We start from the raw sequence: 24,454 nt of genomic DNA on the forward strand, positions 1-24,454 counted from the left end.
CGCCTCCCACTCCAATCCCCGCTCCATCTCGGGATAATTATAATGATCGACAGTTGGAATGACAACATGTACTTCAAGCTTTATTAAGTCAGACTCGCGGTATCAGCGTATCAGCAAGCGGATGGGTGGGTAGTGGAGGGGAGGGAGTGGAGAGGGAGTGGAGAGTGAAAGATGCAAATAACAAGGAAGAGATGGGGAGTTGGAAGAGATGAGGAGTGGAAGGGGGGGGGAGGGGGAGTGGAGGCTTCGTTTGTGGCAAAAAAGAGAGAGAGAGAGAGATAGAGAGAGGAGATGGAAGCTGAGGAAGAAGGAGAGAAACAACCCGTGTGTGCGTTTTGTTCACCGTCACAGCCGCTCTTCCTCCTTGTACTGACCACAAGGAGGAAGAGGACGAGTCGGGGGGGCGTCGGCGGCCACGTGGCGTTTCCACGCAAGAGCAGAGATGGGCGTCGAGCGAGCGTCGCCACAGTTTAACCGTGTTGTGACAGCTCGCGGTGGAATGCAGGTGAAAAGCATATTTTCCCTCCCAGGAAGGAAAATATGCTTTTCAGAGCATTTCACGCTTCATTGAAAATGTCATTTTTGCAAATCACGAGCAAGCAATTTTCCTCTTCTCTCTCTTTTTCCAGCCGGTGTCTGGTTTTCTATCACATAAGAAAATGCACATGTATTAATATGCACGTGTGTTATGCTCTAAACAACCTTTTGCAGAAGTCCCTTAGCTCCGGGTTCATTAGGCCGGAGCATGAACCACTAACTGGCAAATGGCCTCACGTTTTCCAGAAGCATTAGCATCAGTATCACTTACACGACTTATAATAATTCCTGTTTCTCCCTCTCCAGTAAGAGGCAGGTTAGCTTCCACAGCATCACATTAAACTATACTGGCAGATGTGTGGGACTGAGGTGGAACCAGTTGGCCTTTCACACCCGATTCCCACGGATCTGAAGGGTCATATTCATCTCTCCAGTGGGTTTTAAAAGGTTAAATGATTACGAGTTAACCTAACACTTAAGGGCATTTAAACAGCTCCTCCCTGGTTTACAACAGTAATAAAAAAGCTATTTTTCCATATGAAGAATGCAAATATCTCTCGTGTCACAGAGCAGATTCTGTGCATCACGAAAAGCCTGAAATAGATCCACAATACACACACATCCCTGCAGACTTCACAGTTGCCTACACATGCACCTGTGAACCCGGGTGCGTGTGTGTAGGTGCCACTGATGGGAGTCGGCACGATCTCTCTCTCTGGATGCCTCTCGGAGCTACACAAGCTGTGTACTCTACACTGCTCTGTACAGTGGGTCACACTTTGAGGATATGAGTGTTGGGTATTTAAATCCACATCTATATCTCTATATTTGGAAGAGGTTCATTATGATTGTTCGGCTCTATTGAGTCGGTGGACCCACAGTCACTCGTGAATAAAGATCAGGGATCCAGAGTATTGGCTTGGAAGTGGATGGGTTCATTCAAATAGACAAAATGTCCGTCCGATGTCAATACTGCTTATCCTGTTGAGGGTCGCAGGGGGGAGCCAATCAGAGTGGACAGTGGGCGAGGGGCGGGGCTAGCCCTCTCGACAGGTCGTCAATCCATCACAGAGATCGACCAACTCACAGAGACAAACAACAATTAACTCCTTAAGAGTCTCCACTTGACCTGAGCCCAACCTGCAGGACATGAGAAACCCACAGAAACACGTGGAGAACATACATCTCCACTCAGAAGGACCCTGGACTTAGAAACTATGTGCAAATGGTTTATATTAATGAATATACTATCATGTAACGAGCCCTCTTCACATCCTGTAATGAAATACATTAGCAAGCTATTGTCAGCATCTGCACCAGCAATTAACTCTCAACGTTCTGCCAAAACTTTCTGGCTGAAAATGGCCGTGTTTGAAAAATGCTGTCCCACTTGAGGATGGAGCCTGTATTCAGTCCATTATAACTGAATTAGGCTGAAATCACTGAGCTGCGTGAACCTTGTGCACCAGGAGGAGCAGGGCAGCAGGAGCAGATCTCCTCAATCCTCCTGGCGTTAATAAAGGGCAGCTTTGACTATCGATCAGTGGCTCAGCTTTGTACAAATACTAATATCATTTTGTGCAGGAATAATAAGCATCTCGTGCAGAATAACAATCAGGAGACAAACATAACGATCTCCTTTAGAAGAAGCCCCTCAGACTCAATAGGGATTAGTCCGACTCAGTAAGACTCAGCTTAGCAGAACAACCCGGCGGTGACAACAGATAGAGGACGGGCTGATCGTTACAAAAGAGGAGAAGAGCTGTCACCATTTTGTGTGTTTGCTTCATTAGGCTGTGTTTTGTGTACTTGATGTAGTTGTGTGTTCCTCTGTTGTGCAGGAACAACTTGTGCGTGCAGCCACGTCCGAGCTGTTAAACAATGTTCGTGCAAAAGCAATATTTTCCTTTTCCTTGAATCATAACGACCTGGTAAACACCTGAGCTTTGCTTGGATAACAGGAGAAATCTAATCAAACATCTCAGAGTGCGATTGTGATAAATTCCAGCTCTGTGTGGTTTGACGGGACGGACAGATCCTCTTCACGCAGAATCCTGCTGTTTCAGCAGATTACAGGCTTTTCGTGAAACTCGCTGCCTCACACCCAGTGTGCAAGAGAAGTGTGAATGACACAGACGCTAATTAAATGTCCCACATATCCGTGACTTGACAGCTCCTGTTTCAACACAGCTGATTAACTGTAATATTATGAGGTCTCCTGGAAGAAGATGCCTTCAGAAAATCAATTGATCTATTTATGCATGTGGGTTATTTGGAGATCACAGCCTCGGTTTAATTGCCTTTTTAGAAACAAATGTCATCACAATGTGACCGCTGACGAGATGAGAGCGGCCTTGTGAAGTGGGAGCAGTCAAGGTGATTTTATTTAAAGGCATTTAAGCAGAACGGGTTTGTCACAAAGCTGCTAAACAGCTGCTTAGCAGAAGCATCTGCCTTTGTGTTCGGCTTGTAAGAAGCCTTGTGTTCTGCAGGAGTTTGACCTGCATTTAATACAGAACATCTTGCACTTGTCAATAAGAATGTGGATATTTAGCAAAATGGAAGATTTCCTATGAAACAGAGATTTCAACAAACGTTTTTCCAAAGTGCAGATTTGTAAAACGGCTAAATTTAACTCCACAGACGTGAGAGTAGACAGCAGTGTTCCTCTGTCTCATGGATGTTTGATTTCTCTTTGTGTTCTCATCGGGTCGGAGAGATTTTGTACAACAAAGGACACATGGACGGAGATTTCTTTTGGAAAGGGAGGGCTATTGAAAAGAGACGAGTTTGATCTCTGCAAACCAATAGGTAAAAGGGCCTTGATCTAATTCTAAGGTGGAATCTTGGTTCGTGTCTCTGCAAGAAAAATGCACCAATTGGATCGAGTTCACAGCTTCAAGGAATCTGATGTGGTTGCACTGAGCAAAAAAAAAAGCTTCGGTTAACGGGTTCTTTTAAAAGTCACAGTTGCTGAATTGCCGTATCGTAGCCGAGCGTCGAGCCACGGAAATAGAATTTGAGTTCCATGATGATCCACAGCGAGCAAACTCTAACTGAGCAGGAAAGGAGGTCACCGGAGAGTTAGTCATGTGAGTGACTGAGAGGGCTTTTCGTCAGCTGCACAACAACAGAGGGAGGCATTAGACGCTGGCACGGAGCAGCTACCAACTGTTGGTCTGCTACAACCGCGATGAGCGAAGCTGCTTCGAGTGTGAAGAGCTTACTTTAATTATCAGACGCAGGAGTCAACAGTGTGGTGCATTGTGTCTCTCTCTCTCTCTCTGTCTCTCTCTCACCCAGATATCGTGAACACAGAGAATAACCTCTAATACACAGTGGCAGTCAAACGCTCTGAGACTCTTCTGACGTCTCAGCCTCAGAGGGAGTGGAGATGGGTGCGGCGGCTTTTCTTTTCGAGAGGGAGTCGTGCAGATGAGACTGCAGGAGTTAAAAATACTACCGAGTTATTCGAGGTGGGCAAGTAACAGTGTAAGCAAATCAATTCATGCGAGAGGGCAGAGGTATGAAAAATGATAAATCCCCAAGCTAGACATTGAAACATGATGATTTGTAATTTGAGTTTTCAGGCTGACAGTGGTTTCATTCTTCCTTGATGAGTTTCTGAGTGTGCATCTGTTTCTAAAGCTTGACATGAACTCAAAAGGACCTATGGAGAATTGAGTCTGGATATTTTCCTCTCAAACAGACTCATTGTCCAGAGTCTTTAAGAGGAGACCGACGGGAAAAGCTCTGGAAAATGTCTCCATTTGCATCTGGGTAATTTGTGCTCTGGACAACCCCAGGAAATGTTTGGTTCATGTCTTAAAAAAAGTGTTTGTTCAATTCACGACCGCCTCTGGAGTCCAACAACTATCTTGAATGTGCCTTTTGGTATTTAGCTGCTCCAGCGGAGCTGCTCTGGGGTCAGAGGCTTTGCTGGGCAGCTGCCTCCCTTCTCCCCTGGTCAACTAACCATCCTCTAAATCAGAGCATGCTCTTTTAACAGCCTTTCTGGGTAAAGGGAAGGATGCTGCACAAGGAAATACAAGAGTCCCTTTATGTTAGTGGTTTTTTGTTGTGGTTGTTGGAATCCCACTTGATTAAATCCCACTCCTGTGATACAGCTCAGGATGAACTAAAGGTTTTCCAGGGTGAAAAGAAGAATCTTTGTTGCATTGCTTATTTTCTCCTTCTGCTCATCCCTAACTTCTCCCACTCTGTGGCTCACACAATGAACTAATTCCTTTTGTCTCCTTCAGGTTCTCAGCAGCAAACGATTCAAATTTATGTTGTGACACATAATCGGCCCCTCCCACACGGGATTATCTCACATATAGTTTGACAAAAACAAGAGCCTGTGGGACGGTAAGCAGCAGGTGATAAAACCCAAACTGAAAGGTGCTATTACTCAAACAGCTTTGAGAAGAAGAACAAAAACATATTCCTATCAATCCTTCAAGAAAGAAGGTTGGCTTCCTGAATGTTTTCAGGATATTTTGCGGCAGATGGCTTCGCTGTGAGAAATCTTGTGACAAAAACACTTCGAAGAGAGTGGGAGATATTTTCAGATTTCTGTTTTTTTGGGGGGGATATGAAATGTAGTATTGAGGACAGAGGACAAGGAAGACCTCAATCTGCATGATGCAAGCTGACGTCTCCGGAGATGCTTGTCCTCAAATGGCAGATTATAGTGTACAGTATCATTCTATCTGTAAAATATCCAATTTCTTTGACATAAGGGTTAGATTTCAGAATCGGTTTAAGAAATATTTTTCTCCCTAATATTGCATCACCTCCTCAAATCCATATCAGGCACAATACATCCATAATATCTAATTTGTGGCCATGGAGGATATTATTATTTACAATATATTCTTCATAACTCACATTATTACACAACAGTAGCAAAGAATGGTTGCATCACTGTGACCAGATTGTTGTTATTACCTGTATTAACTCCCCTTCAATGCCACACTGTGATTCCCTCACGTAGCATATGGAGAACCAGCACGAGAGGTTCGGTGTGTAGCGGTGCACCGCGGTGCGTTTCACACACACACACAACAGACTCACACCTGTAAACTGATGCAAAACGACCAATCCTCATTTGTTGTGGCACCAGGTGTTTTCAACCAAGCTCTGAATCTTTTAACAGGCTCCTGCAACTGACACTGAAGAATCCAACCCAAGACAAATGTCTCACGATCAAGCCTGAGAAAGTGAAGTCATTATTCTGTTGTCTCCTCCTCGGAAATACACACATCACACTTCAGTTTCACTTCCAACAGCTCGTCTGGGTCAATGTGTGTAAATATGAAGCAAACTACTACGCAGTAAATTATGTATGACAGATTTACACTTAAAAAAAAATGTAAATTTATTGTCCTTGAGGAGATAGGTGCTATGAGTTTACATGAAGTGGGCCCGGGAAGGATTGTGGTGGAAAGTGACCGGTTGGAGGGCCAAACTGACTTCTCTCTAAATATCACTCTGAGTTTTTTCTTTCATCCTCTCTCTCTCGCTCTCTCTCTCTCTCTCTGGGGGGGGGAGACTGGGTAATCCATTCGACAACAGAATGCGTGAAAACCTCTTCGACTCAACTGCTCCCAGTGGATCCCAGTGAGATCTCTGCTTTTCCCATTAGACGCATATTATCGTCCCACCCCCGAGGTACGAGGAGATCACCGAAGCTTATTGGATCTCGGGGGTGTGAGCGATGAGGACAGAGCGCTGCCCCCCCCCCCCCCCCCCTCCCCCCCTCGAGGCGGAGTGCAAAGAACTCATAAGAAATGCAAACAAACATATTGATCAGTGTAATTACCTTCGTTGTCCTTCAGGGTGAAGTTGGGATTCACCGGCAGCTGGCTGGGCAGAGCGAAGCTAAACCGCTGTCCGTTGGCAAAGTCGTCCTTGTCCACCGCGGTGACGGTCTGGATCACCTGATGTCCAGGAGACAAGAGGACGGGTTGAGACAACACCTCCATCATTACATCCCCCGTATGATCCCCTCTAATTACAGGCAGGACAAGGGGTCGATGTAGTCGTTTTATGATTTGTTGAAATTACACCAACTGGTCCTGTAACATATCTTCCTCCACCCTTCCCCGACAGCCAGTGTCTGGTTTGGGGCACTGGGCTTCCAGAGCATGTGGTATTTGGCATCTAACACTGACAGGGGAGCTCTCAGGGCCACCTCGCTGCCACTTATGTCAACTTGTTATCCTTAATTGGTAAAAGGCACAGTGAGCGGGTGGGGGGGAAGAAAAATGACCTAATATCCCCGCTCACCACGGGGACGTCTTATCTTCCAGGTGAGATCCCAGGCTTCACTGTGCGGTGACACCATGAGCTTTGTTTGTGCTCGGGTTCACTTATGTGGAAGTCGCGGTTGATGGAGTTTTCCATCGATAAGGAAAGAAAACACTCAGTTAATCTGCAGGAAGCAGCGTTCAGAGATGCTGGGAGTCGGACTCAGCTTAGAAATGACTGAGGAACCATCACAGCTTTGATGGTTTCTAAGTGGAAACTCATTCTCTATAATGTAATATTTGGTTTTGCACATTAAGAGAGTGTTTCCGCAATTATCTAGGAAGTCATTGATCTTTTGGTGCTCTGTACATGTTCATGTTTAGAATGCTCATAGGTGGACTATTGGGTTTGCACCTAAATGCCGAATTATTAAATGTTGATCTTCTCTTTATATATTAGCTGTAGCAGCTCTTCAAGGCATTAAAGCACTTGTTTAGGAATCCAGGAAACACAAAGAGCAAATGTAGATCATCATTTAGTGATGCTAAAAAGGACGAGTGAGGAAAAGCTAAAGTAATAAATCAACAAGATTTCCTCAAATCCCAAAACAGATAATTTAATCTCTTTCCTCCACCTTCTGTTAAAAATTACAACCATTAATCTTCATTGTGAGAATGATTTTTAAAAGCACTAATCATTAGAATGAATGGATAATATGTGACTGCTGTATTGTAGCTCTGTTCACCTGCAGTTTAAAAGAACCTATGATTAAAACAGTGATTTAACTTTTAATGGGAACTGTTGATTTGGATTGACACTTGGCAACTAATTAGAAAAATAGCGAGCACAGTGGTACGAGCGTTGAGGTGCAAACAGATTTTAAAACATTAATGAGCTGCTCCATTCTTTCTCTCACTGTCTCATTCAACACATTATCATTCTTCCCACTTAATCCCACTGGGCCACGGATCCTGAGGCTACACGGCAGCCGTAACTCAAACAGAACGTAAACTTTAATTCAAACTTTTCTTCCACAAGCTTGAATCTATTAAAAATGTATTTAGCTGCGTCTCCCCAGTTTTTAACTCCCATCATCCCTTTCACTGAAACCCTCTTTCGGCCATTTCCAGCCGCTGATTGCTCTATATCTCCAAAAGCCTTCTCAATTCAAATGAATCAAAGACTGCAGACAGCAAATTGTAATGAGCTTCGGTTTCAGAATTGTCATGGTTTGCTGATGAGATACTCATTTTGAATGAGGGATGATTAAGCAGCTCACTGCCATGTTCACACAGCTCTCAGTGAGCAGCCCGGACGTCTGAGGGAAATAACAGCTCAGAACAGAATGCATGTATTCAGAGGGAGGGCTGAGCTCGCGACACTTTCCCTCTGAGGTGTGGAGAGATTTGAACGTGTGAGGTGAGAGGGGAAGACAAACACGGTGACACACACACACACACAGGTGTTATGTATTGTCTCTCTCTCTCGGGTGAGTACTCAGCGCTCACCTGTCCCGGCCTCGAGCTCTCACACACGATGACCTCCTCGTCTGTGGCTATTTCAGGAGGGTTGTCGTTCACGTCCAGGACCTGGACGTTCACAGGGACGTGACTGAGGAGGCTGGGGTTGTCTGTAGCAGAGAGAGAGAGAGAGAGAGGGATAGAGGGAGAGAGAGGGGGAGAGAGAGGGGGAGAGGGAGAGCATGTGACAGAGAAGATGAAAGTCAAATGTGAGCCGTAATAACAAAGTGGAGCATCAGCGCTGTAATTTGAAACTGGGACACTCTGTGCTCCTCGCGTCGGACTGTTTATGGGCTTTGTCTCAGACTGCGTCACTATAAAAACACTGAGGAAGTCGCAGACGGCAATTGTGTGTATTAAAGCACATTTGATCATCTTTGTGCGGCGTTGTGTTGTCCCAGTCGGTGTGTGCAGCTCTAATGTATTTCACCGCCTAAGTCCTTTTCTGGTGCAGCAGTACAAGAGAATAATTCAACACTTGAACTATGCTTCTGCTTTATGGAAATGGTGGGAGCCCCGATGCAAGGCGGTAAACTCTCCCCCAGCAGGGTCCCTCGGTCCCCAGCAGAGGAGCAGTAGATTTACTGGGTGGCTTCCAGGTGTGAGTATATTCTGCAGTGTGCAGGGCAGCACTGAGAGATATAGCCTGCTCACTCAGCAAGACCCTCCTTGAGCAGAACAGAGCCGTGCAGGTGCAGCAGTCTTTCTTTTTAAATTAATGCTCAAGGCGTTTTATTGACGTCATCTTGTGTCTAGAAGGTCAAAAGGTTTAGAACCTCTAGAATGCTCCAGTGTTTCTTAAATGAAACAGAAAATCCAGCAGCAGTTCACATTTACAGTGTCGACAAGGCAAATTATGACAAATGAGAATTATTGCCTTGTTTTAATTAATATTTGTCTTTTGCCGAATTTCCTCGCAGGTCTTGTTCTCCTCTAATTCTGTGAATCATCCTCGTGCTGCAGAACCAACAACCTTCATCCTTTTGTTATTTGTCTGTTGTTCTAATGATGCACGAGCAGGTGCAGGGACACAGTGTGTTCCTACAATGTCTATTCACACACATCAGGCCTGCTTTAGCCCGGATCTTCCTGTGTGTACTTTGCATGTTCTCCCCGTGTCTTTGTGTGTTTTCTCCGGTTTCCTCCCTCTGCTTGAATCCGTGCAAATTGGAGTTGTGTTGACTGAAGACTCCAAATAGACCGGAGGCTTAAAACATGTGAGGGGGAGTGGTTGTTTGTCTTTGTGTGTTGGATCTGTGGTCGACTTGCAACCAGTCCAGGGTTTGTCACCCCCCCCCCCCCTGCAACACTCAAAGGATAAGCTGCACAGATAATGGACAGGTTGATGGAACTTTCCAGGCTTCATTTACCATCATTGTCACAACAAAAGAAATTACTTTCTGTGGAATTTAGGCACATTTTCAGTATTTGGTGCATCTGAGAGCTTTGTGTCTGCAGCACTGTGTCCTTGTTCATGGTTAAAGAGGTGTAACTGTATCATTGTGCCTTTGGACGGCGTCTCGGCTTGCAACCCCCTAGCCTTGAATACTGAGGAGAGGTGAGGAGATAAAGACACATTAGCATTCAGCACCTTCGCCGGTTGGCAGGAGATTCGTCTAATTGTGATTACAAATTACCCGGGTTACCTGATAGCCATTCTGGAAGTTAGCGGGGCCTGCATTGATTTTAATTAATTTTCAATGTAGGAGAGGACATTGAAACAATTCAGACTAATTACATTTTTTTTGGAGGTAATTATAAGGAAAAAGCACAAAGCTATTTGAATGCATTCTAATCAAAATGCTAAATAAACTCATTCATCCCAGTGTTTCTACAGACTTTGATTGTTAATCTCACTATTAACTCATCTGATGTTTTGGTCTTTGGTTACAGTTAATAATTATATTTAAAACATTGTTTTTGCTCCTCAATTTGGACATTTGTGGCAATTTAATCCACTGATGAAGATTGGAAATTGAGCAAATTATTTATTCAAAATGATAAAAGACTTTAAATTTACCAAACAAATGTGTTTTTCTTGCTGTAAGCTTTGTTTTACTCTTTACAGGGGGATATTTGTGCAATAAATACAGTGTGACTGTGAAAAAGCATTACAGTAAAACATTTGTGTGTTCAGAAATAGGTTGTACACACAGTGTAGTTACACACTCCCTTAAATAAAAGGTTGAAGGACTGGTCGAGGATAAAGTTTGAACACTGACCAGTAAAGATCTGAAAAAGCTGCAGGTCACAGCCAGTAAAACCAGTTGTGTTCCCTCTGTGTTCTGCACAGTGAACGTGTGACCATCAACGTTTACAGTGTCCCAATGAAGTGTCTGTGATCAACACATTAAAGTGAATATCTGCCGACTCTGTGCTTCACATTATATTCAGTAGTTATCGGAGCAGGGGCGGGCGGGGGGGGGGGGGGGCAGCACTGACTCACACAGTTGTTCCGTTTTTACTGAACCTTTTTCTTTTGTTGATATTGATTTTGACTCCAGTTTTACACTCCATGAATTTGAACCTGCACTCTTCTCTCTGACTATATGATCCCCTCGTGGTGTCTCGTTATCTTGTGGGAAAGCAGAAGAAACAAAACCTTCTGGGTAGAACAATGGCGTTTACATGTTGTTCGATGTCTTGCTCTCTTCTATCGGCCTTTCAAGCACTTGCATTACAATGTTCCAGGTGTCAATCATCGGAGAGATGTACCACACGCACATGTCAGTAGGCGTCGGAGTAATATGAACACGAAAAAGCTTGAAAATTATGAGATAAACTGTCTGAAATTGAAGGTTAACAACTACACAATAGTTTCTATTCACACAGAATCATCTTCAACCTTCTAAACTTTCTTAAACTTTCCAGGACGATGATGAAACTTGGATCTTTCTTCAGATTTAAGAGCTGTGTCTAAGTGTCGGGATTCAAAGAAAACACCTCCACCTCACGAACCCTCTCACAGGAGCAAACACACGCAGCAGGTGCACAGCAGTCACTCAAAGGGAAAGTATCCTCGGTACCTACCAACCTCCGAGGCCATCACCGTGATGTTGTGCCAGGGCATCTCCTCTCTGTCCAGAGGCTGCGTGGTCCGCACCACTCCAGTGCTCTCGTCGATTCTGAAGTACCTCTTCCCTTCTTCTTCGCTGTCCATGAAATACCTGTCGGGGGGGAAAGGAGATTAGTATCCAATGTGTCCACTTCAGGTGGATCATCTAATAAATGCAGGGGTGGACACAAAGAAGATGAGGGACAAGATGAAAGAGGAGAATCTGCAGGCTACGGTTAGCCGTTCTCGATATGCTTTAATTGACCACATTTTATTTTGTGTTTTTAAATCTGTACCACATGGGATAATGAGGATTGCAATGCTTTTAAAAGACGATCATATGTAACAACCACATTTTGCCAATATCTACTTTTCCTTTGACCTACAAATCACCAAAAATCTCAACACACACATACACAGACACACACCCTGCTGCTGACAAATAAATAAAATACAGTCTGCCCATATATAAACACAAAAGAGATGATAATCCACAATAATAACTTTTTTTCCCAACTTGTTTAAAAACAGACATATTTAATATTTGTGGTCAAAACAGTTGAAAATGAAAAACAGGGATTTTGACATTGAGACGTCCATGATAGAAATGGGTCGTCTGGTATTAGTATTCCAACTAAAATAGACTACTCATAACAAACACGTATAATATGCACAAAGTCCAAAAAGTTCTATGACCTTCGTTTCCCCCGATGCAACCAGCGTCTTTCAAGCCCGATGCCCGAACTTCAGAACACAGGCTTTCAGATAGTAGTTAGCATTCTGCAAGGCCAAGTCCAAATATATCTGATCATATCAAAGTTTGTTTCTTCAAAACTTCTGAAAGCTGCTTCTGGATGATGCAAGACACAAGTGGTCTCGCTCATCAGAGGCCGAGCAGTCGGCTTCATTAAACGCTCATCTCCATGCCGGCACTCGATGTTTCATTGGCCGTGCTTCACTTCACCAATTCTACCGAGGAGTTAGAAAAACAAATATCCATTTTCTTCCATACAAAACTATGAAACTATCAAATAACTCGCATTAAAGATCAGAAATCAAAAAGCGGTGCGGTGAAGTGAAAGAAGCCGAAGGGAATGTTCTCAACTCTTCCATCTTGAAAGCACCTCTAACGCACATACATGAAAAGAATAATCCCAGCTGCTTTTAAATGGACTCCAGTTTCTTGACAGGATGTTCTGAAGTACGCCGTTTTATAAGTCGAGCTATTATCTTCAATATTTAACGACCGAAGACGATTTGTCCTGCAGGCAGTGTTTACACTGTTGTAATGGCTTTCTAGCGATGCTGTCATCAAGCAAGGAGCGGAGCAGCCGGTGGAATACAAATCACAAATGACTTCAGCTGCACTTCTCATTACTTCAAGCACAAAATGAGCGTTGAGGTATTTTTCCTAATTCATATTTTAATGACCACTTTTCATTCTCCTGAGCATAATAGACTCTAAGTTCACTTTTTTAAATGGGTATGGAAGACGGTAATATGTATTAAGGGATTATTAATGCCAGGATCGCATTGATCTGAAATAATAAACTAATTTTTAAGCACAGGTTACTTACAAGTGTTTGTTGTCATGATTTATTAAATGTTCATAACAGCACAAAAGCTTTCAGATGTAAAAGTTATTTTATGGCTCGGCTGAAAAACATTGCAGCTACTTGTGCGTGTTGATCTGTTGTTTTGTTTATTTTAACGTTACTGCAGAGAACAACACAACGTATAAGATATTAACACATTATAACGACTATTTCTTTGAGTTGTACCCTTAGAGGTAGATTCTTATTTTATCATACATTATATATTTAACTACTAAAGATGAAAGTCGTAGTTGATACAAACAGGATGACAGAACTGTTCCTGGTGATCATGGTGATAATATGTGAGAGCAGCCAGAGGTAATGAGCCATCACAGCTTTGATTGGATATTTAGACGTCAATTCCACAGCAGCATCCGACGTGTCACTTCAATGACATGTTTATTCCAACGCCTGCATGGGCAGACTTTTGAAGATGAAAGCGAGCCCGGCTCTGATCCCGGCTGCATCCTGCATCCTCACACAGGCACGCGGAGCGGTGGCACAGCGGCACAGGGGTTCAGCTTGTTTTGTTTTGCCCATGGGTTCACGTGGATGTCGTTGAAATACCTCCCGGTGCCTTCGTCTTTGTGCCGTGAACCTCGTCAGTGATGTACTGAAGGAGTGGACGAAGAGGAGGTATCCCACCAGGAGACGAAGGGAAACCCTTTCATATGTAGATTAACGTCTTGTTTACTACAAATCTTTCACCAAGTCCTAAAATCAAAAGAAACTTCTTAACCTCACGTGTTCCTGCCATTTCAAATTGTGCATCATTAACGAAGAGGCACAGACCTCCCCTCTGTAGAGCACAGTGTTATATAATTCATGTCTGAGCTTGCTGCTGCTCGACTTTAAAGTCTCTGCACACCTATAGTCCACCCACACAGGTCCTCTCTGATTAGACCTCTCGTCAGCACAGATTGGCTTTGACTGACAGCTCCACAGCTCCACGGCTCCACTCTTGTTAATTTCGCCGCTCCCCTGGTTGACCTGTTATTACTCCTGTTGGTACACTTGTGTGACATCATCAATTCCCACTGTAGTTCCACCTGTTTTCAGCCTGACCAGGTCTCATCAGTCACAGTAATTAAAGGTAAAACCTGTGTGGGTGTGCAGAGGCTTTAAACTCTGATCCTACTCCACACAACGGGAAAACGCTTCTTATTAAAATATCATCAATACACAATCTCATGAGGAGTTTCAGTTTAAATGAACACAAGCGGTGCAGAGTTGAGCGTAATGTCATGAAACGATGAACCTGCGCAGAGCAAAGATATGAGATGAGTCCGCCGCCCGAGGCTAATATCAATCTCTCTCCAGCAGTACACAAGCATGTGTTTAGAGCGCATACAGATGTGCTAAGCTGTTGTATCGCCTCGGGTTACTTCACAGGCCTTCCCACAAAATAACAATATATTTGATGATGCAAAAAAAAGATGACATACGGGAGATTCAGGAAGACAAACATTTTTTTGGAGGCAAAAATAATCGTATAAATTGACTTAAATCTCAGTGGGCGGAACCACAGCCCCTCCGTTGTTCTGCAGCAGGAGAGATTTCACTGATTGACAGCCCAACAAAACATAAAACCTCCAAAGATCCTTAAATAAGCAGCTGAATACGAGTCAGAAATGGTCAGAACATACGATAAGTAGTTCTATTAATACAAATACATATACTGCATATATTCACCCATTTGATGAAGACTGCAAAAGTGTTTTCAACCTTTCTGGATCCTTATTAGATGACAATGTGACGTTCACTGGCTGCTGGTCACAGCTGAACAAGTGTAAAGTCCTAAAATTAGCATCAGGCCATTAGCAACCACTCTCTCTCTCTCTTTGCCCTTTTTACTTCTCCACCGACGTTACTTAACCGGACACATCTTCCAACAGCTCCGTGCAGTGATGCATAACCGATGTGACCGTGCACCTACTGAGCAGCTCTGCTTCTCACCATTTGTAATCATTTCCCTGTTGAACGCACATCTACCTTCGGCGGTGAGCGTCCTACCTGACTGGGCTGTTCCTGCTGTCGGGGTCTCGAGCCGTGACGGCGCCCACCTCCGTGCCTCTCGGTGTGTTCTCGTACACGTCCATGATGTAATAATCCATAGAGAAGACCGGGGCCTCGTCCACGTCCCCCACAGTTATTTTAAGGGTGGCGGTGTCTTTGAAGGAGCCGAGGAAGGAAAAACGAGGATCCACATGTGTGTTGGTCCCCTCGATGTGGAGCGTGTAGGTCTTCTTCCTCTCGTAGTTCAGGAGCTGGTGGGAAGAGGAACCGAGGGGACGTGTGATTAGCACAGTCATACAATGGAGTTACAATACGTTTGAACCGTGCAAGTGATAGTTTGCTGCAAATCTGCATTATCAGCCAATGTGTGTTGAGATGAAACATGGAGTTGTCATTGTTAAAAACCCATTTGTCATTTCCTTCTGCATAAATCTTGAAAAAGTCGTATTTCTCACAGCTGGCCTCCTCCTTCTTCTCCTCATTTACTGAAGCTCAGTGCATTAATGCAGATATTTTCTACAGCACCCCCAGAGGTCAAACTCCACATTTCACCTTCTGAAGTCTGGATCCAAACACCAGCAGATGTTCCCCTGCACATTATTCTCAGATATTTCCCAGAGATCTTGTTTTGTGAGTTGATGAGATCGTGTCGTTACCTTTTTGAGGCTGAGGATTCCCTCCCTCGTGTCCCGGTCGGTGGATATAGAGAACGTGTTGGCTCCCTCTGAGTTAATGATGCTGTACTTGATGTCTGCGTTGACGCCGAGGTCCTCATCATTGGCCTTGATCTTCCCCACAGGTTTCCCTACTTGAGCGGATTCAGGGACGTACAGCTGGTAATTTTCTGTGGAGGAAAAATTGACGTTTAGCCATTTAGAGAAAGTAGGATAAAAAAAAACACAGTTTTAACCACAGACTGATCTGCTCCTAATGGTTTTCTAAATGTCATCCTAAAAAAAAGAGCTTTGTTAGGCAATTTGAATGTGTCACCCTTTGTTCCGGAGGGGATGTCATTAAAATACTCTGCAGTGGTTCAATTGAAGCTAAATGCTAAGCTGAGGTAGATAGCGCGGCAGTGGAGCAGATCAAACTGGGAGGCAGACGATTATTCAGAAAATGTTGATGGTTTTGAAATAGTTTTTTTCCGCTGCAGCACGAAATGAAAAAACCCTGGACTGAGGCGGATTGTGTTTGATGAGGCACTTTCAAAGGCAAAGAAGCACAACTAAATCATTACTTACACTTATCATGGAAATGGGGAAGATTCAGTTTGCAAAACAGAGGGTTTGGATGAATGCTCGTCTAATTTAGCTAATTTAAACTGCAATATTAGACGAGTGAGCCAGACGGTAATTAAGTGTAATGCATCTTAGTGAGGAATGCTGAATGAGGGGAGGTCTCAATAATCTGTGATAAATGGGTTCACCAATATATGCATGAAAAAGCATTTAAAATAATTTGGTCTCTGCAAATAATGACATATTCAGGTGCTTCTTTTCATTGAACCAGAGATTGCAATGTGAAAAAAACATTTTATGTGCAAATGTACTGGGACCTTTGTTACTGGGGAAGCACCAATCTGACTGTTTAAGTTCCAAAACCGATTTGCCGGGGAAAGCTAGTCGGCATGATAATGTTTATTCGCGCTTGCAGATGAGTCTGGTTATTTATTCTGATTTCCATCCATTCCTGAAAGTGGCTACAAACGATTATCTAAATCGGTCTGTGTCTGGAATAGAGGTAATGATCAACAACAACTAAAGAACTTTATTCCAACACTATCTACTTTCATATGAATCTAATTCTCCCATGGGATTTTACCACTTTTCCCAGTCAACTGTTACGCTGCAGCCTTCATGATATGGAATGTGCTCCTCCCACAGGGCTCTACCTACTTTGGGGAAACTGGGGCGGGTTGTCGTTGACGTCTGTCAGCGTGATGTTGATGGTGGTGGAGCCGGAGAGGCCCCCGACCTGGCCTGCCATGTCTTTGGCTTGAATAACAACCATGTAGTGTTCCCTGGCTTCCCGGTCCATATCAGCTAAGGCAGTCCTGATGATTCCTGCACAGTGGAAGGAAAACAAACCGTTTGTTAAGGTGTCTGAGATGTTTATTTATTTATTTATATCAGCATAACACGATGAACCAGTCAGTGGGAAACGGAGACTAATAATAGTCTTCTGAGAAGGAACAAAACAAGTCAGTGGCAAAGCAAAGTGAAAATATACATCGAGATTAAGACAAAGAAATTGTTGTTGAGATGGTGGAAATAAAAAACGCTTTTCGCTGTCAAGATGTTAAGGTTTTAATATTCCTCCAACGAAACCCTCTCAGTTATGGACGACTCACAGAGTCACACTTTCCTTTAACACTGTACAAATGTGTCTCTTTCATCTTTGATTCTCATTCATCATCAAGGTAAAGCCCGACTCTTCTTTTTTCTTCTTTTATACCACGTTTAAAATGACTATATGCAACCTTGGATCGGAGCAGATTGGAACTCTTCTAAGTCGCCCATTCAATCACATTTATTACTTCAATAACACAGCAAACGCAGCCGTGAACTCTCACAACGCGAACCCGGTGATATATGGCTGCACGTCGGGCCACTGCAGAGAAACTGTGTGCACGGGTGAACTGCGACAGGGACACAAGCTAAAAGAGACACACACAGAATCTGCTTCCTGTGTTGCTGGGCGGTCGATGATTTATGGAATATAATAGGTGCATGTCTTGCTTTGTGTGTTTCTCTTTGTGTCTTTGTGTGCACGTCTGTTAGTACATATTAGTTTTGTGTGTCTGTTTCTGTGCCAGAGGGTTAATTCCCCACCTCAGCTCCTGAAAGCACATGAACACATGGAGCCTGATTTAATATGTTCCATTTGTTACATCAGTGTTCGGTGTAAATCTCCCTTTTCCCCAGAGCCAAGACCCTCTGGCTACCATTGAACTTGTGTTCCTGTGAACTTGTGAACCCTGTAATAATAACGGGCACAGTGGTAGAGCGGGAGCATCGAGACCCAGGAGGACGTGACACGGCATCGATCACCACGTGAGGTGGACTTAGCTGTTACCTCCTGTTGTAAGTGGAAATCACAGCGAGTGGCTTTGGAAAATGAATCGATTCCTTTTGTAGGATTATTTTCTGAAGTGGTTTACATTGACAAAGGAAAGAGGATAATCAAACGGTGAGTTTGAGTTCCTCGTGTCGAATCGCTCTCTCATCCTGGTTTGAGCAAAAATAAACTAATAACACTGAATCCGGGGCCGTTAGGATCATGCAGTTCAACATTTACACCACCAGATATTTCCCTTAGGAAATGGTGGAGACCAAACGCTGAGATAAAAGGAAACAAACTACCAGTCTTAGATTCTCCAGGTGGAAAAACACATGCCTCTAAATTACTGCTAATGTTTCTGTTATTGTTGGAGGTGCACTCACACCACACAGCAGGGGAGGAGCTTAAATGGTGGTAATATGAGCCCAGCATGTGAAGATAGGGAGGTTTTGCAGTTTTTATATAATTTTTGCAGTTTCACATTTGCTGGTAAATATCACAAACACATCCACAGGGTTATAGCTACATACAGCACCAACATAAAGAGAAATATGAACAGATGTGAATAAAATAACCAAGGAAGTATACAAATCCCCACTTTAACACACTTACATATGAGTTTTAACAAATGGATGTGGCTGCTGGATTCAAAGCAAACATTTTAGCAAAGTAATTACAGTGGACAAACTATTAATAATACAGGTTATATTTATACTTCACAATTAAACCGTTAAGCTCTCAATCAGACTGAGTAAATTACCTTTTGCACCCTTTATTCCATTAGTGCCTAATTTTCTAAATCAAACCTCAACAGCTTAAATTCAACAAACTTAATTTTGGAGCAAATTAATGCAATTTTCATGATTTCCTAATTTCACCGGCGAGGCAGGTATCATTGTGTTTTACAAAAGGTAATTTGGTTCTTTCTTTCTTCATGACTCTATAGAGAGAAACTAATCCACTCGCCTCGGGCAGAATAATCATTAAAAGTGGGTCAAGGAGCCGGGAAGCCGACGGTATTAAGATCCGGGGGATCGGAGGTTAAACATCATCTGTTCCACAGAGCCGAGGTCCCATCCGAGGACCCGTCACCGGTGAATCAACAAAAAGATCAAATATATTCTACACAGCATGATCCAGCAGAATGGAATCATCTAATTATCATAAACACATAAAATAAAGGAGGAAAGTGCACCAGTAGAGGAAGTTCACCTGATGTCGTATAATTCTGCAGCCAATTTAAATCAATGAATCCGCTGAGAAAACACACCTACTGATTCCTTCTCCTTTTCATATATATCTTGGAGTTGATGCTACTTCCATAAAAAAGGACAAGGACGACCGGCTAAGAAAGTAAAATGCGACAATGTCCTTAAATTCCTCCTCGAGGCGACGGAGAGATGCTGAGTGAAAGAAGTTGTGACGTAGAGAGAGTGAACAGATTCAGACCCTTTCTCCTGGAGATCCTCTCGGCTACGTCGGGCGGTTCAGGCTTGTTTAATGTACCAACTCTGATAGCGTCTACTTCTTCTGTGCTGTCATTTTGTGCGCATTAGTTCTGCTCACAAAAGAACAACCGATAAGTGGGGCAGCGAGCTACACACACACACACACAAACACACACAAGCTGATGTGTTGGAGGGCTTTATTCCAGAGGATGGCAAAGTCAATACATTAACGTTGACTGCCAGGTAGCTTCCTCTCTGTTAATGTCATTTGAAGCTGCATTTAGATTTGTTTGCTGTTAGAATATGGTTCCATAATTCATCTCCGATTCCAGATAAACGATGATCCTAATGAAATGCAGTCGACTGACCTCGATGCATTATTCCTTTCAGACGCTGAGCAGACAGCGACAGACTGCTGTGGTTGAGTTGATGAGACAGATCATCACTACACTGCCCTGATGGAAATGTCACAACCACGAGTTAAGTGCAGGTAAATAATTAACACCACTATTGGGGATGAATCGGGATTCTCTGGGATTTCAAAAGATGGCGAGATGTGTCCTATGTTTCCCATGTATAAATATCCTAACATATCTGTGTCCTTGTTGCGAGACAAATTAAATAATAAAAGCAATCGCCTGAGAACAGACATTAACGCCACATGCTCGGGGAAAGATTTCCAAAAATCAGAAGCATCTATTTGTTGCCACACTGTTTTTTTTTTTTTTCAAACGCCAGGACTCGGTGTTGTTCTGCTGCTTCTCTTGGTTTCTCAAAATGCTCAAAGCCACTTTCCTCTAATGATGCCGTCTCTGTGGGAAATCCTTCGTTATTAACTGTAGTCTTAGCATTACTTAACATGCTGTGCGGAAAGCACACAGACCTTCGCAAGTGGCCAAAGTTTCCATTAAAAACAACTCTGCGACGGATGATCTGACCTTTCACGTCTCTTATTAACCCTTTACACACGAAGGCACATCGCTCTTGAGCAATATTTCACATCAGTGGCTTCAGAAAACAATGAACACACACAGAGATTCCCACTGAAGCCACAGCAGCACGGTGGATCTGCTGTTTCTGACCAGTCGGCAAACAAAACACCAAGGAGGAAGACCGATGGGATTTTCACAAACGTACAATCACTCACCGGCTTTCTTTCTTAAATTAATTTCTTTTAACTACACCAAGAAAGGCCACAGGGGTATTCTTTGGGATGTGCCAGCACCTGAAAGGTTTGTCAGTACTTTGACAGAAGAGTCTCACCCCCTGAACTCGCTCTCCTGACCATCTCTGAGCCGAAAACACCTCCTGAGACCGAATCTCCACGGAGCTCCTCGGTTAATTTAGAAAATAATTGAGAAAGAGCAGATTCCTTGAACCTGGGTCCCATTTGACACAGTGGAGGTGGTTAGCCTCTTCCTCAACCTCCCCAGTCTATTAGAGTTGATACCATCACACTATCCACCTCTTTGTCTGGCTGGGAACTTCTAAAGGGGGACAATCTCCTGGGTGAACAAAAAGGATTATAGGAGATTACTAAGGCGCTCTTCAATCTCCAGCTTCAGGAATCTTGGTTTTTTGCCCCATCCAATACGATGTTATCCCCGTATGTCTGCACTCCTGGAGTAGGTTCTGGAGAAAAGGAAAAGAAAACCAGCAGCCGCCGTAAAAAAAATCACAGAAATAATATCTGTACACGTCTTCTTTTTGACTTTCTAACTATTCTTCTTTTCGTATATATATTGGATTACGTATCTGATGGAGAAGAATTGTCCGGAGTGCTCAAGGCTACAGTGCAGCTGATTGACAGAGTGACAGCTCCTCCATCGATCCGCCCAGCAGTGAGGCTTAATCCACCCCCCCGCAAAACATCTTGATCTGTGTCAGCTCCTTCAATAAACTCTCCCAAATCCCAGATCAGCAGAGAAATTAGCCTATTTAGGATGCAACAGGGACTTAAGGGTTGTGCAGTGCGGTGTGGCCATGCCTCTGTGTATGTGTGTGTGTGTGTGTGTGTGCACAGATGTGAGGTGGGGGGTGTTCGAGGGCATTCGACTATGGGACTCAGGAGGAACACCCTCAGAGTCTCTGCGGGTAAGTGACAGATGCACGGCAGTGATGGGAGAGACAGGAGTTATGACCCGACTATAAAAAGGATAAATGCAGCCGCGGTCGGAGATGTGCTTCTGCTGAGACACAGAAAGCTCTTATTAAATCTGCCAGGCTTGCAGTTTTGAAATTTGCAAAGCATGTAATCAAATCCATTGCAGTGAACATTCTTAACGCGGTTAGCATGACACTAAGCTCAGCACATTACAGGACTGGTTATATCTCCTAATATTGCTCAGACAAAAAAGTGACGGAGCTGCTGAAGCAGGGGAAATGTGCATCTTTACTTTTATGCTGTGTGATTTGTATTCAGTGAGCAGATCTAGGGTCAGTCTGTCAGTCTCTCTGTTGTCCTTGTGCACCTGCTCTTGGTTTTGGACCGACGTCCCCGGTCAGGTCCGACAGGAGCAGCCGGTTCTGGATCCTTCTCTAAAGGACCCCGTGCCAGGATCTGTGATTGTTGTTGGAAACTCGCTGCTTTAACGGCCTCTTAGTAAAAAGGCAACAGGAGTTTCATAGTTTGATATTTGGGTAAACACAGTTCTGTGCAGAGCCGCCTTAGACGAGTTGTTTAATATAAAGCTTGGAATTCTGGGTGAGCTATTCACGAGTAATAAAAGATTACTTACACATTTTATTTTATTGTTTATTGTGCATGTTAAGATATTAATAACTTATTATGTGGTATTGATCTTCTGACCCAACTCTGTCTGTCCTTCAAAACTATTTCTGCTAGATCACAAATTAATCTCAGCTCCATCAGTGATGAATATATTAAAGCCGGACTTGCAGAACCTGGAGGTAGAGAGGGAGTCTCCGATTGCAATGATTTGGGCTTTCCACCTGTTTTGAATGGGACATAATCAACGGGCCTCAATGTAGTGAGAAGGAAAATCAGCAGTTTTAACTAAAAACTATCATGCCTCTCTAAATTGCACCTTATGTAATGTGAAGAGACACCATCTCATTTTGAAGTTGCATTTTTGAAAACAGTATTTAGGTTCCATAACTACACACACAAGCTCTTTTGAGTATCTGCTCCTGATTGAGGACAGAACCAAACTGCAATTTGAGGAAAAGTGAAGTATCTCATCTTAACAACTTATTGCACAATCCCTCCTCTGGTGCTTATAGCATTCCTCTTTATATATTTATATTTGCACAAATAGAGTTAATTCCTTGTATGTGTAAACCTGCTTGGTAATAAAACCAGATTCTGGAATATGGACTCCAGAATCCTTATCTCCTGCAAATACTCCCACACACCGGAGCTCAATTTCATAATCAAAACCCCCCCCCCGACTCTGAAGTATACGAGGACCAAATACGACTGAGATTGTCGCTCACCTTGTGGTAGAAGTACCTTCTGTATATTACTCTACTTATCAGAGAAGGGTTTCATGTTACTCTGGCTGAATCCATCCACTTCCTGTCTGCACCCCTCATTTTACTGGATCCAGCTTCCTTGAGTTTAATTTGCTGGATCCTCTAACTTTACCAGAATCAAAGAACATTCCCAGTATCGATTCATTCTGTCTGAGAAGTTGTACATTAAACCTTTTAAATCTATTCCCGTCTTTGCTCTTGTGTTCTGCTCTTGGATTTCAGCCATTTCCTCAAAACTCATCCCGGTGAATTTCCATTTCTTAGCAAAAAGTCATGTGATTGTCAGTGTCAATCAAATGTGAGTATTTTGCCTCAGTCAGGACCTTTACTTTGACATTTGCTCCTCATCTTCTTTATTAAAGAAGCCTTGATTAATACTTGTTCAATAATGAAATCAATAAAACCAACATGCTGCCACATTCACAACTATTTCTTTTTCAGCTAGAATATCATATCCATGACTGAATCACATTTCTGCTGGAGACAAAGCAGCCGAGTTAATTAGTCAATAAAGAAATAAAACTCATTTCTAATTGAGAGCACTTTCATATTAACACGTTTGACTTTACCAATTTATTGAAAATCATGAATTTCCGAGGCCCAAATTAGGCAGAATAATAGAGACAAAAGTTACGAATATAAAACAAAGTTAATACTCATTTATGGAGATTAGCTTTAATAAAACTTATGTGAGTAATTCCAGCTTGTGTTTGGCCAGATGTGTTTTTTATATTTCTGTCATTAGAAGTCCAATAAAATTCATAGTAATTATATTAATTCGTGTCAGAAGGGTTTGGTTTAATTATGGGAAATATTCCAACTATAGGTTTTTGAAATGTTAACAAATGTACTTGTTGCTTCCAACCATATCCAGTTTCCAAGGCAATGTCAAGGACTCTCAATAAAATACAAAAGTTTACTACATGGGTAAGTTTTCACTTCATGTTTCAGTGAATGTTAAGTGTTTCAGGAAAACCCTCAAGTTTTACGTTTTCAAACAATGCTTCGGTTTTATATAATTTTTTTTTGCCTCGCAGCCATTCAGCTTCTCCAGTTAATGAAAGATATAAAATCAAAACATCTCGTATCATGATTCCCAGATGTTCCAGAGTTTAAATAAGGTCGTTAAGATACAATGTTTCAATTTCACAGCTGCAAGGCAACAAAGAATCACTAAGTAACATAATGTTGAAGGTTTCTTCACGAGGCAGCCTGTTCCATCAACGCCTTCATGTTCCAGGGTTTAATAAAAGCTTCATCCTGTGAATGTGGCTCGTTCCTCCTCCTGGTTGTCGGCAGGTTTGAGACGAAGTTATCACAAACCGAGAAGCCAGAAAGACGGGGGTTCGCTTTGTTGCTTGCCGAGGATTTGGGTCAAGTGTGAGACGCTCCTCTAGGGATTCCTCCAGTGCCATATGTTGGGGGGGGGGGGGGGCAAATGCTGCCATTACCCTCTGTCCTCCTCCCCCTTCAGCT

At 43.1% G+C, this 24,454-nt stretch overlaps 1 protein-coding gene across 2 annotated transcripts in view; it reads right to left on the reverse strand.

Annotated features, from left to right (window-relative positions):
* Positions 1–24,454, reverse strand: part of LOC128425723 (cadherin-18) — a 50,645-nt gene that overhangs the window by 6,865 nt on the left and 19,326 nt on the right. For both annotated transcript variants that reach the window (XM_053412479.1, XM_053412480.1), the window contains 6 exons: positions 16,871–17,038; positions 15,632–15,819; positions 14,973–15,226; positions 11,340–11,476; positions 8,298–8,419; positions 6,362–6,479 (listed from right to left, as the gene is read on the reverse strand). In XM_053412479.1, the coding sequence (XP_053268454.1) occupies positions 6,362–6,479; positions 8,298–8,419; positions 11,340–11,476; positions 14,973–15,226; positions 15,632–15,819; positions 16,871–17,038 (987 nt within the window). The remainder of the gene's footprint in view (positions 1–6,361; positions 6,480–8,297; positions 8,420–11,339; positions 11,477–14,972; positions 15,227–15,631; positions 15,820–16,870; positions 17,039–24,454) is intronic.

Source organism: Pleuronectes platessa, chromosome 20 (genome assembly GCF_947347685.1).
Source record: "Pleuronectes platessa chromosome 20, fPlePla1.1, whole genome shotgun sequence".
In the NCBI taxonomy this organism is placed as follows: domain Eukaryota; kingdom Metazoa; phylum Chordata; class Actinopteri; order Pleuronectiformes; family Pleuronectidae; genus Pleuronectes; species Pleuronectes platessa.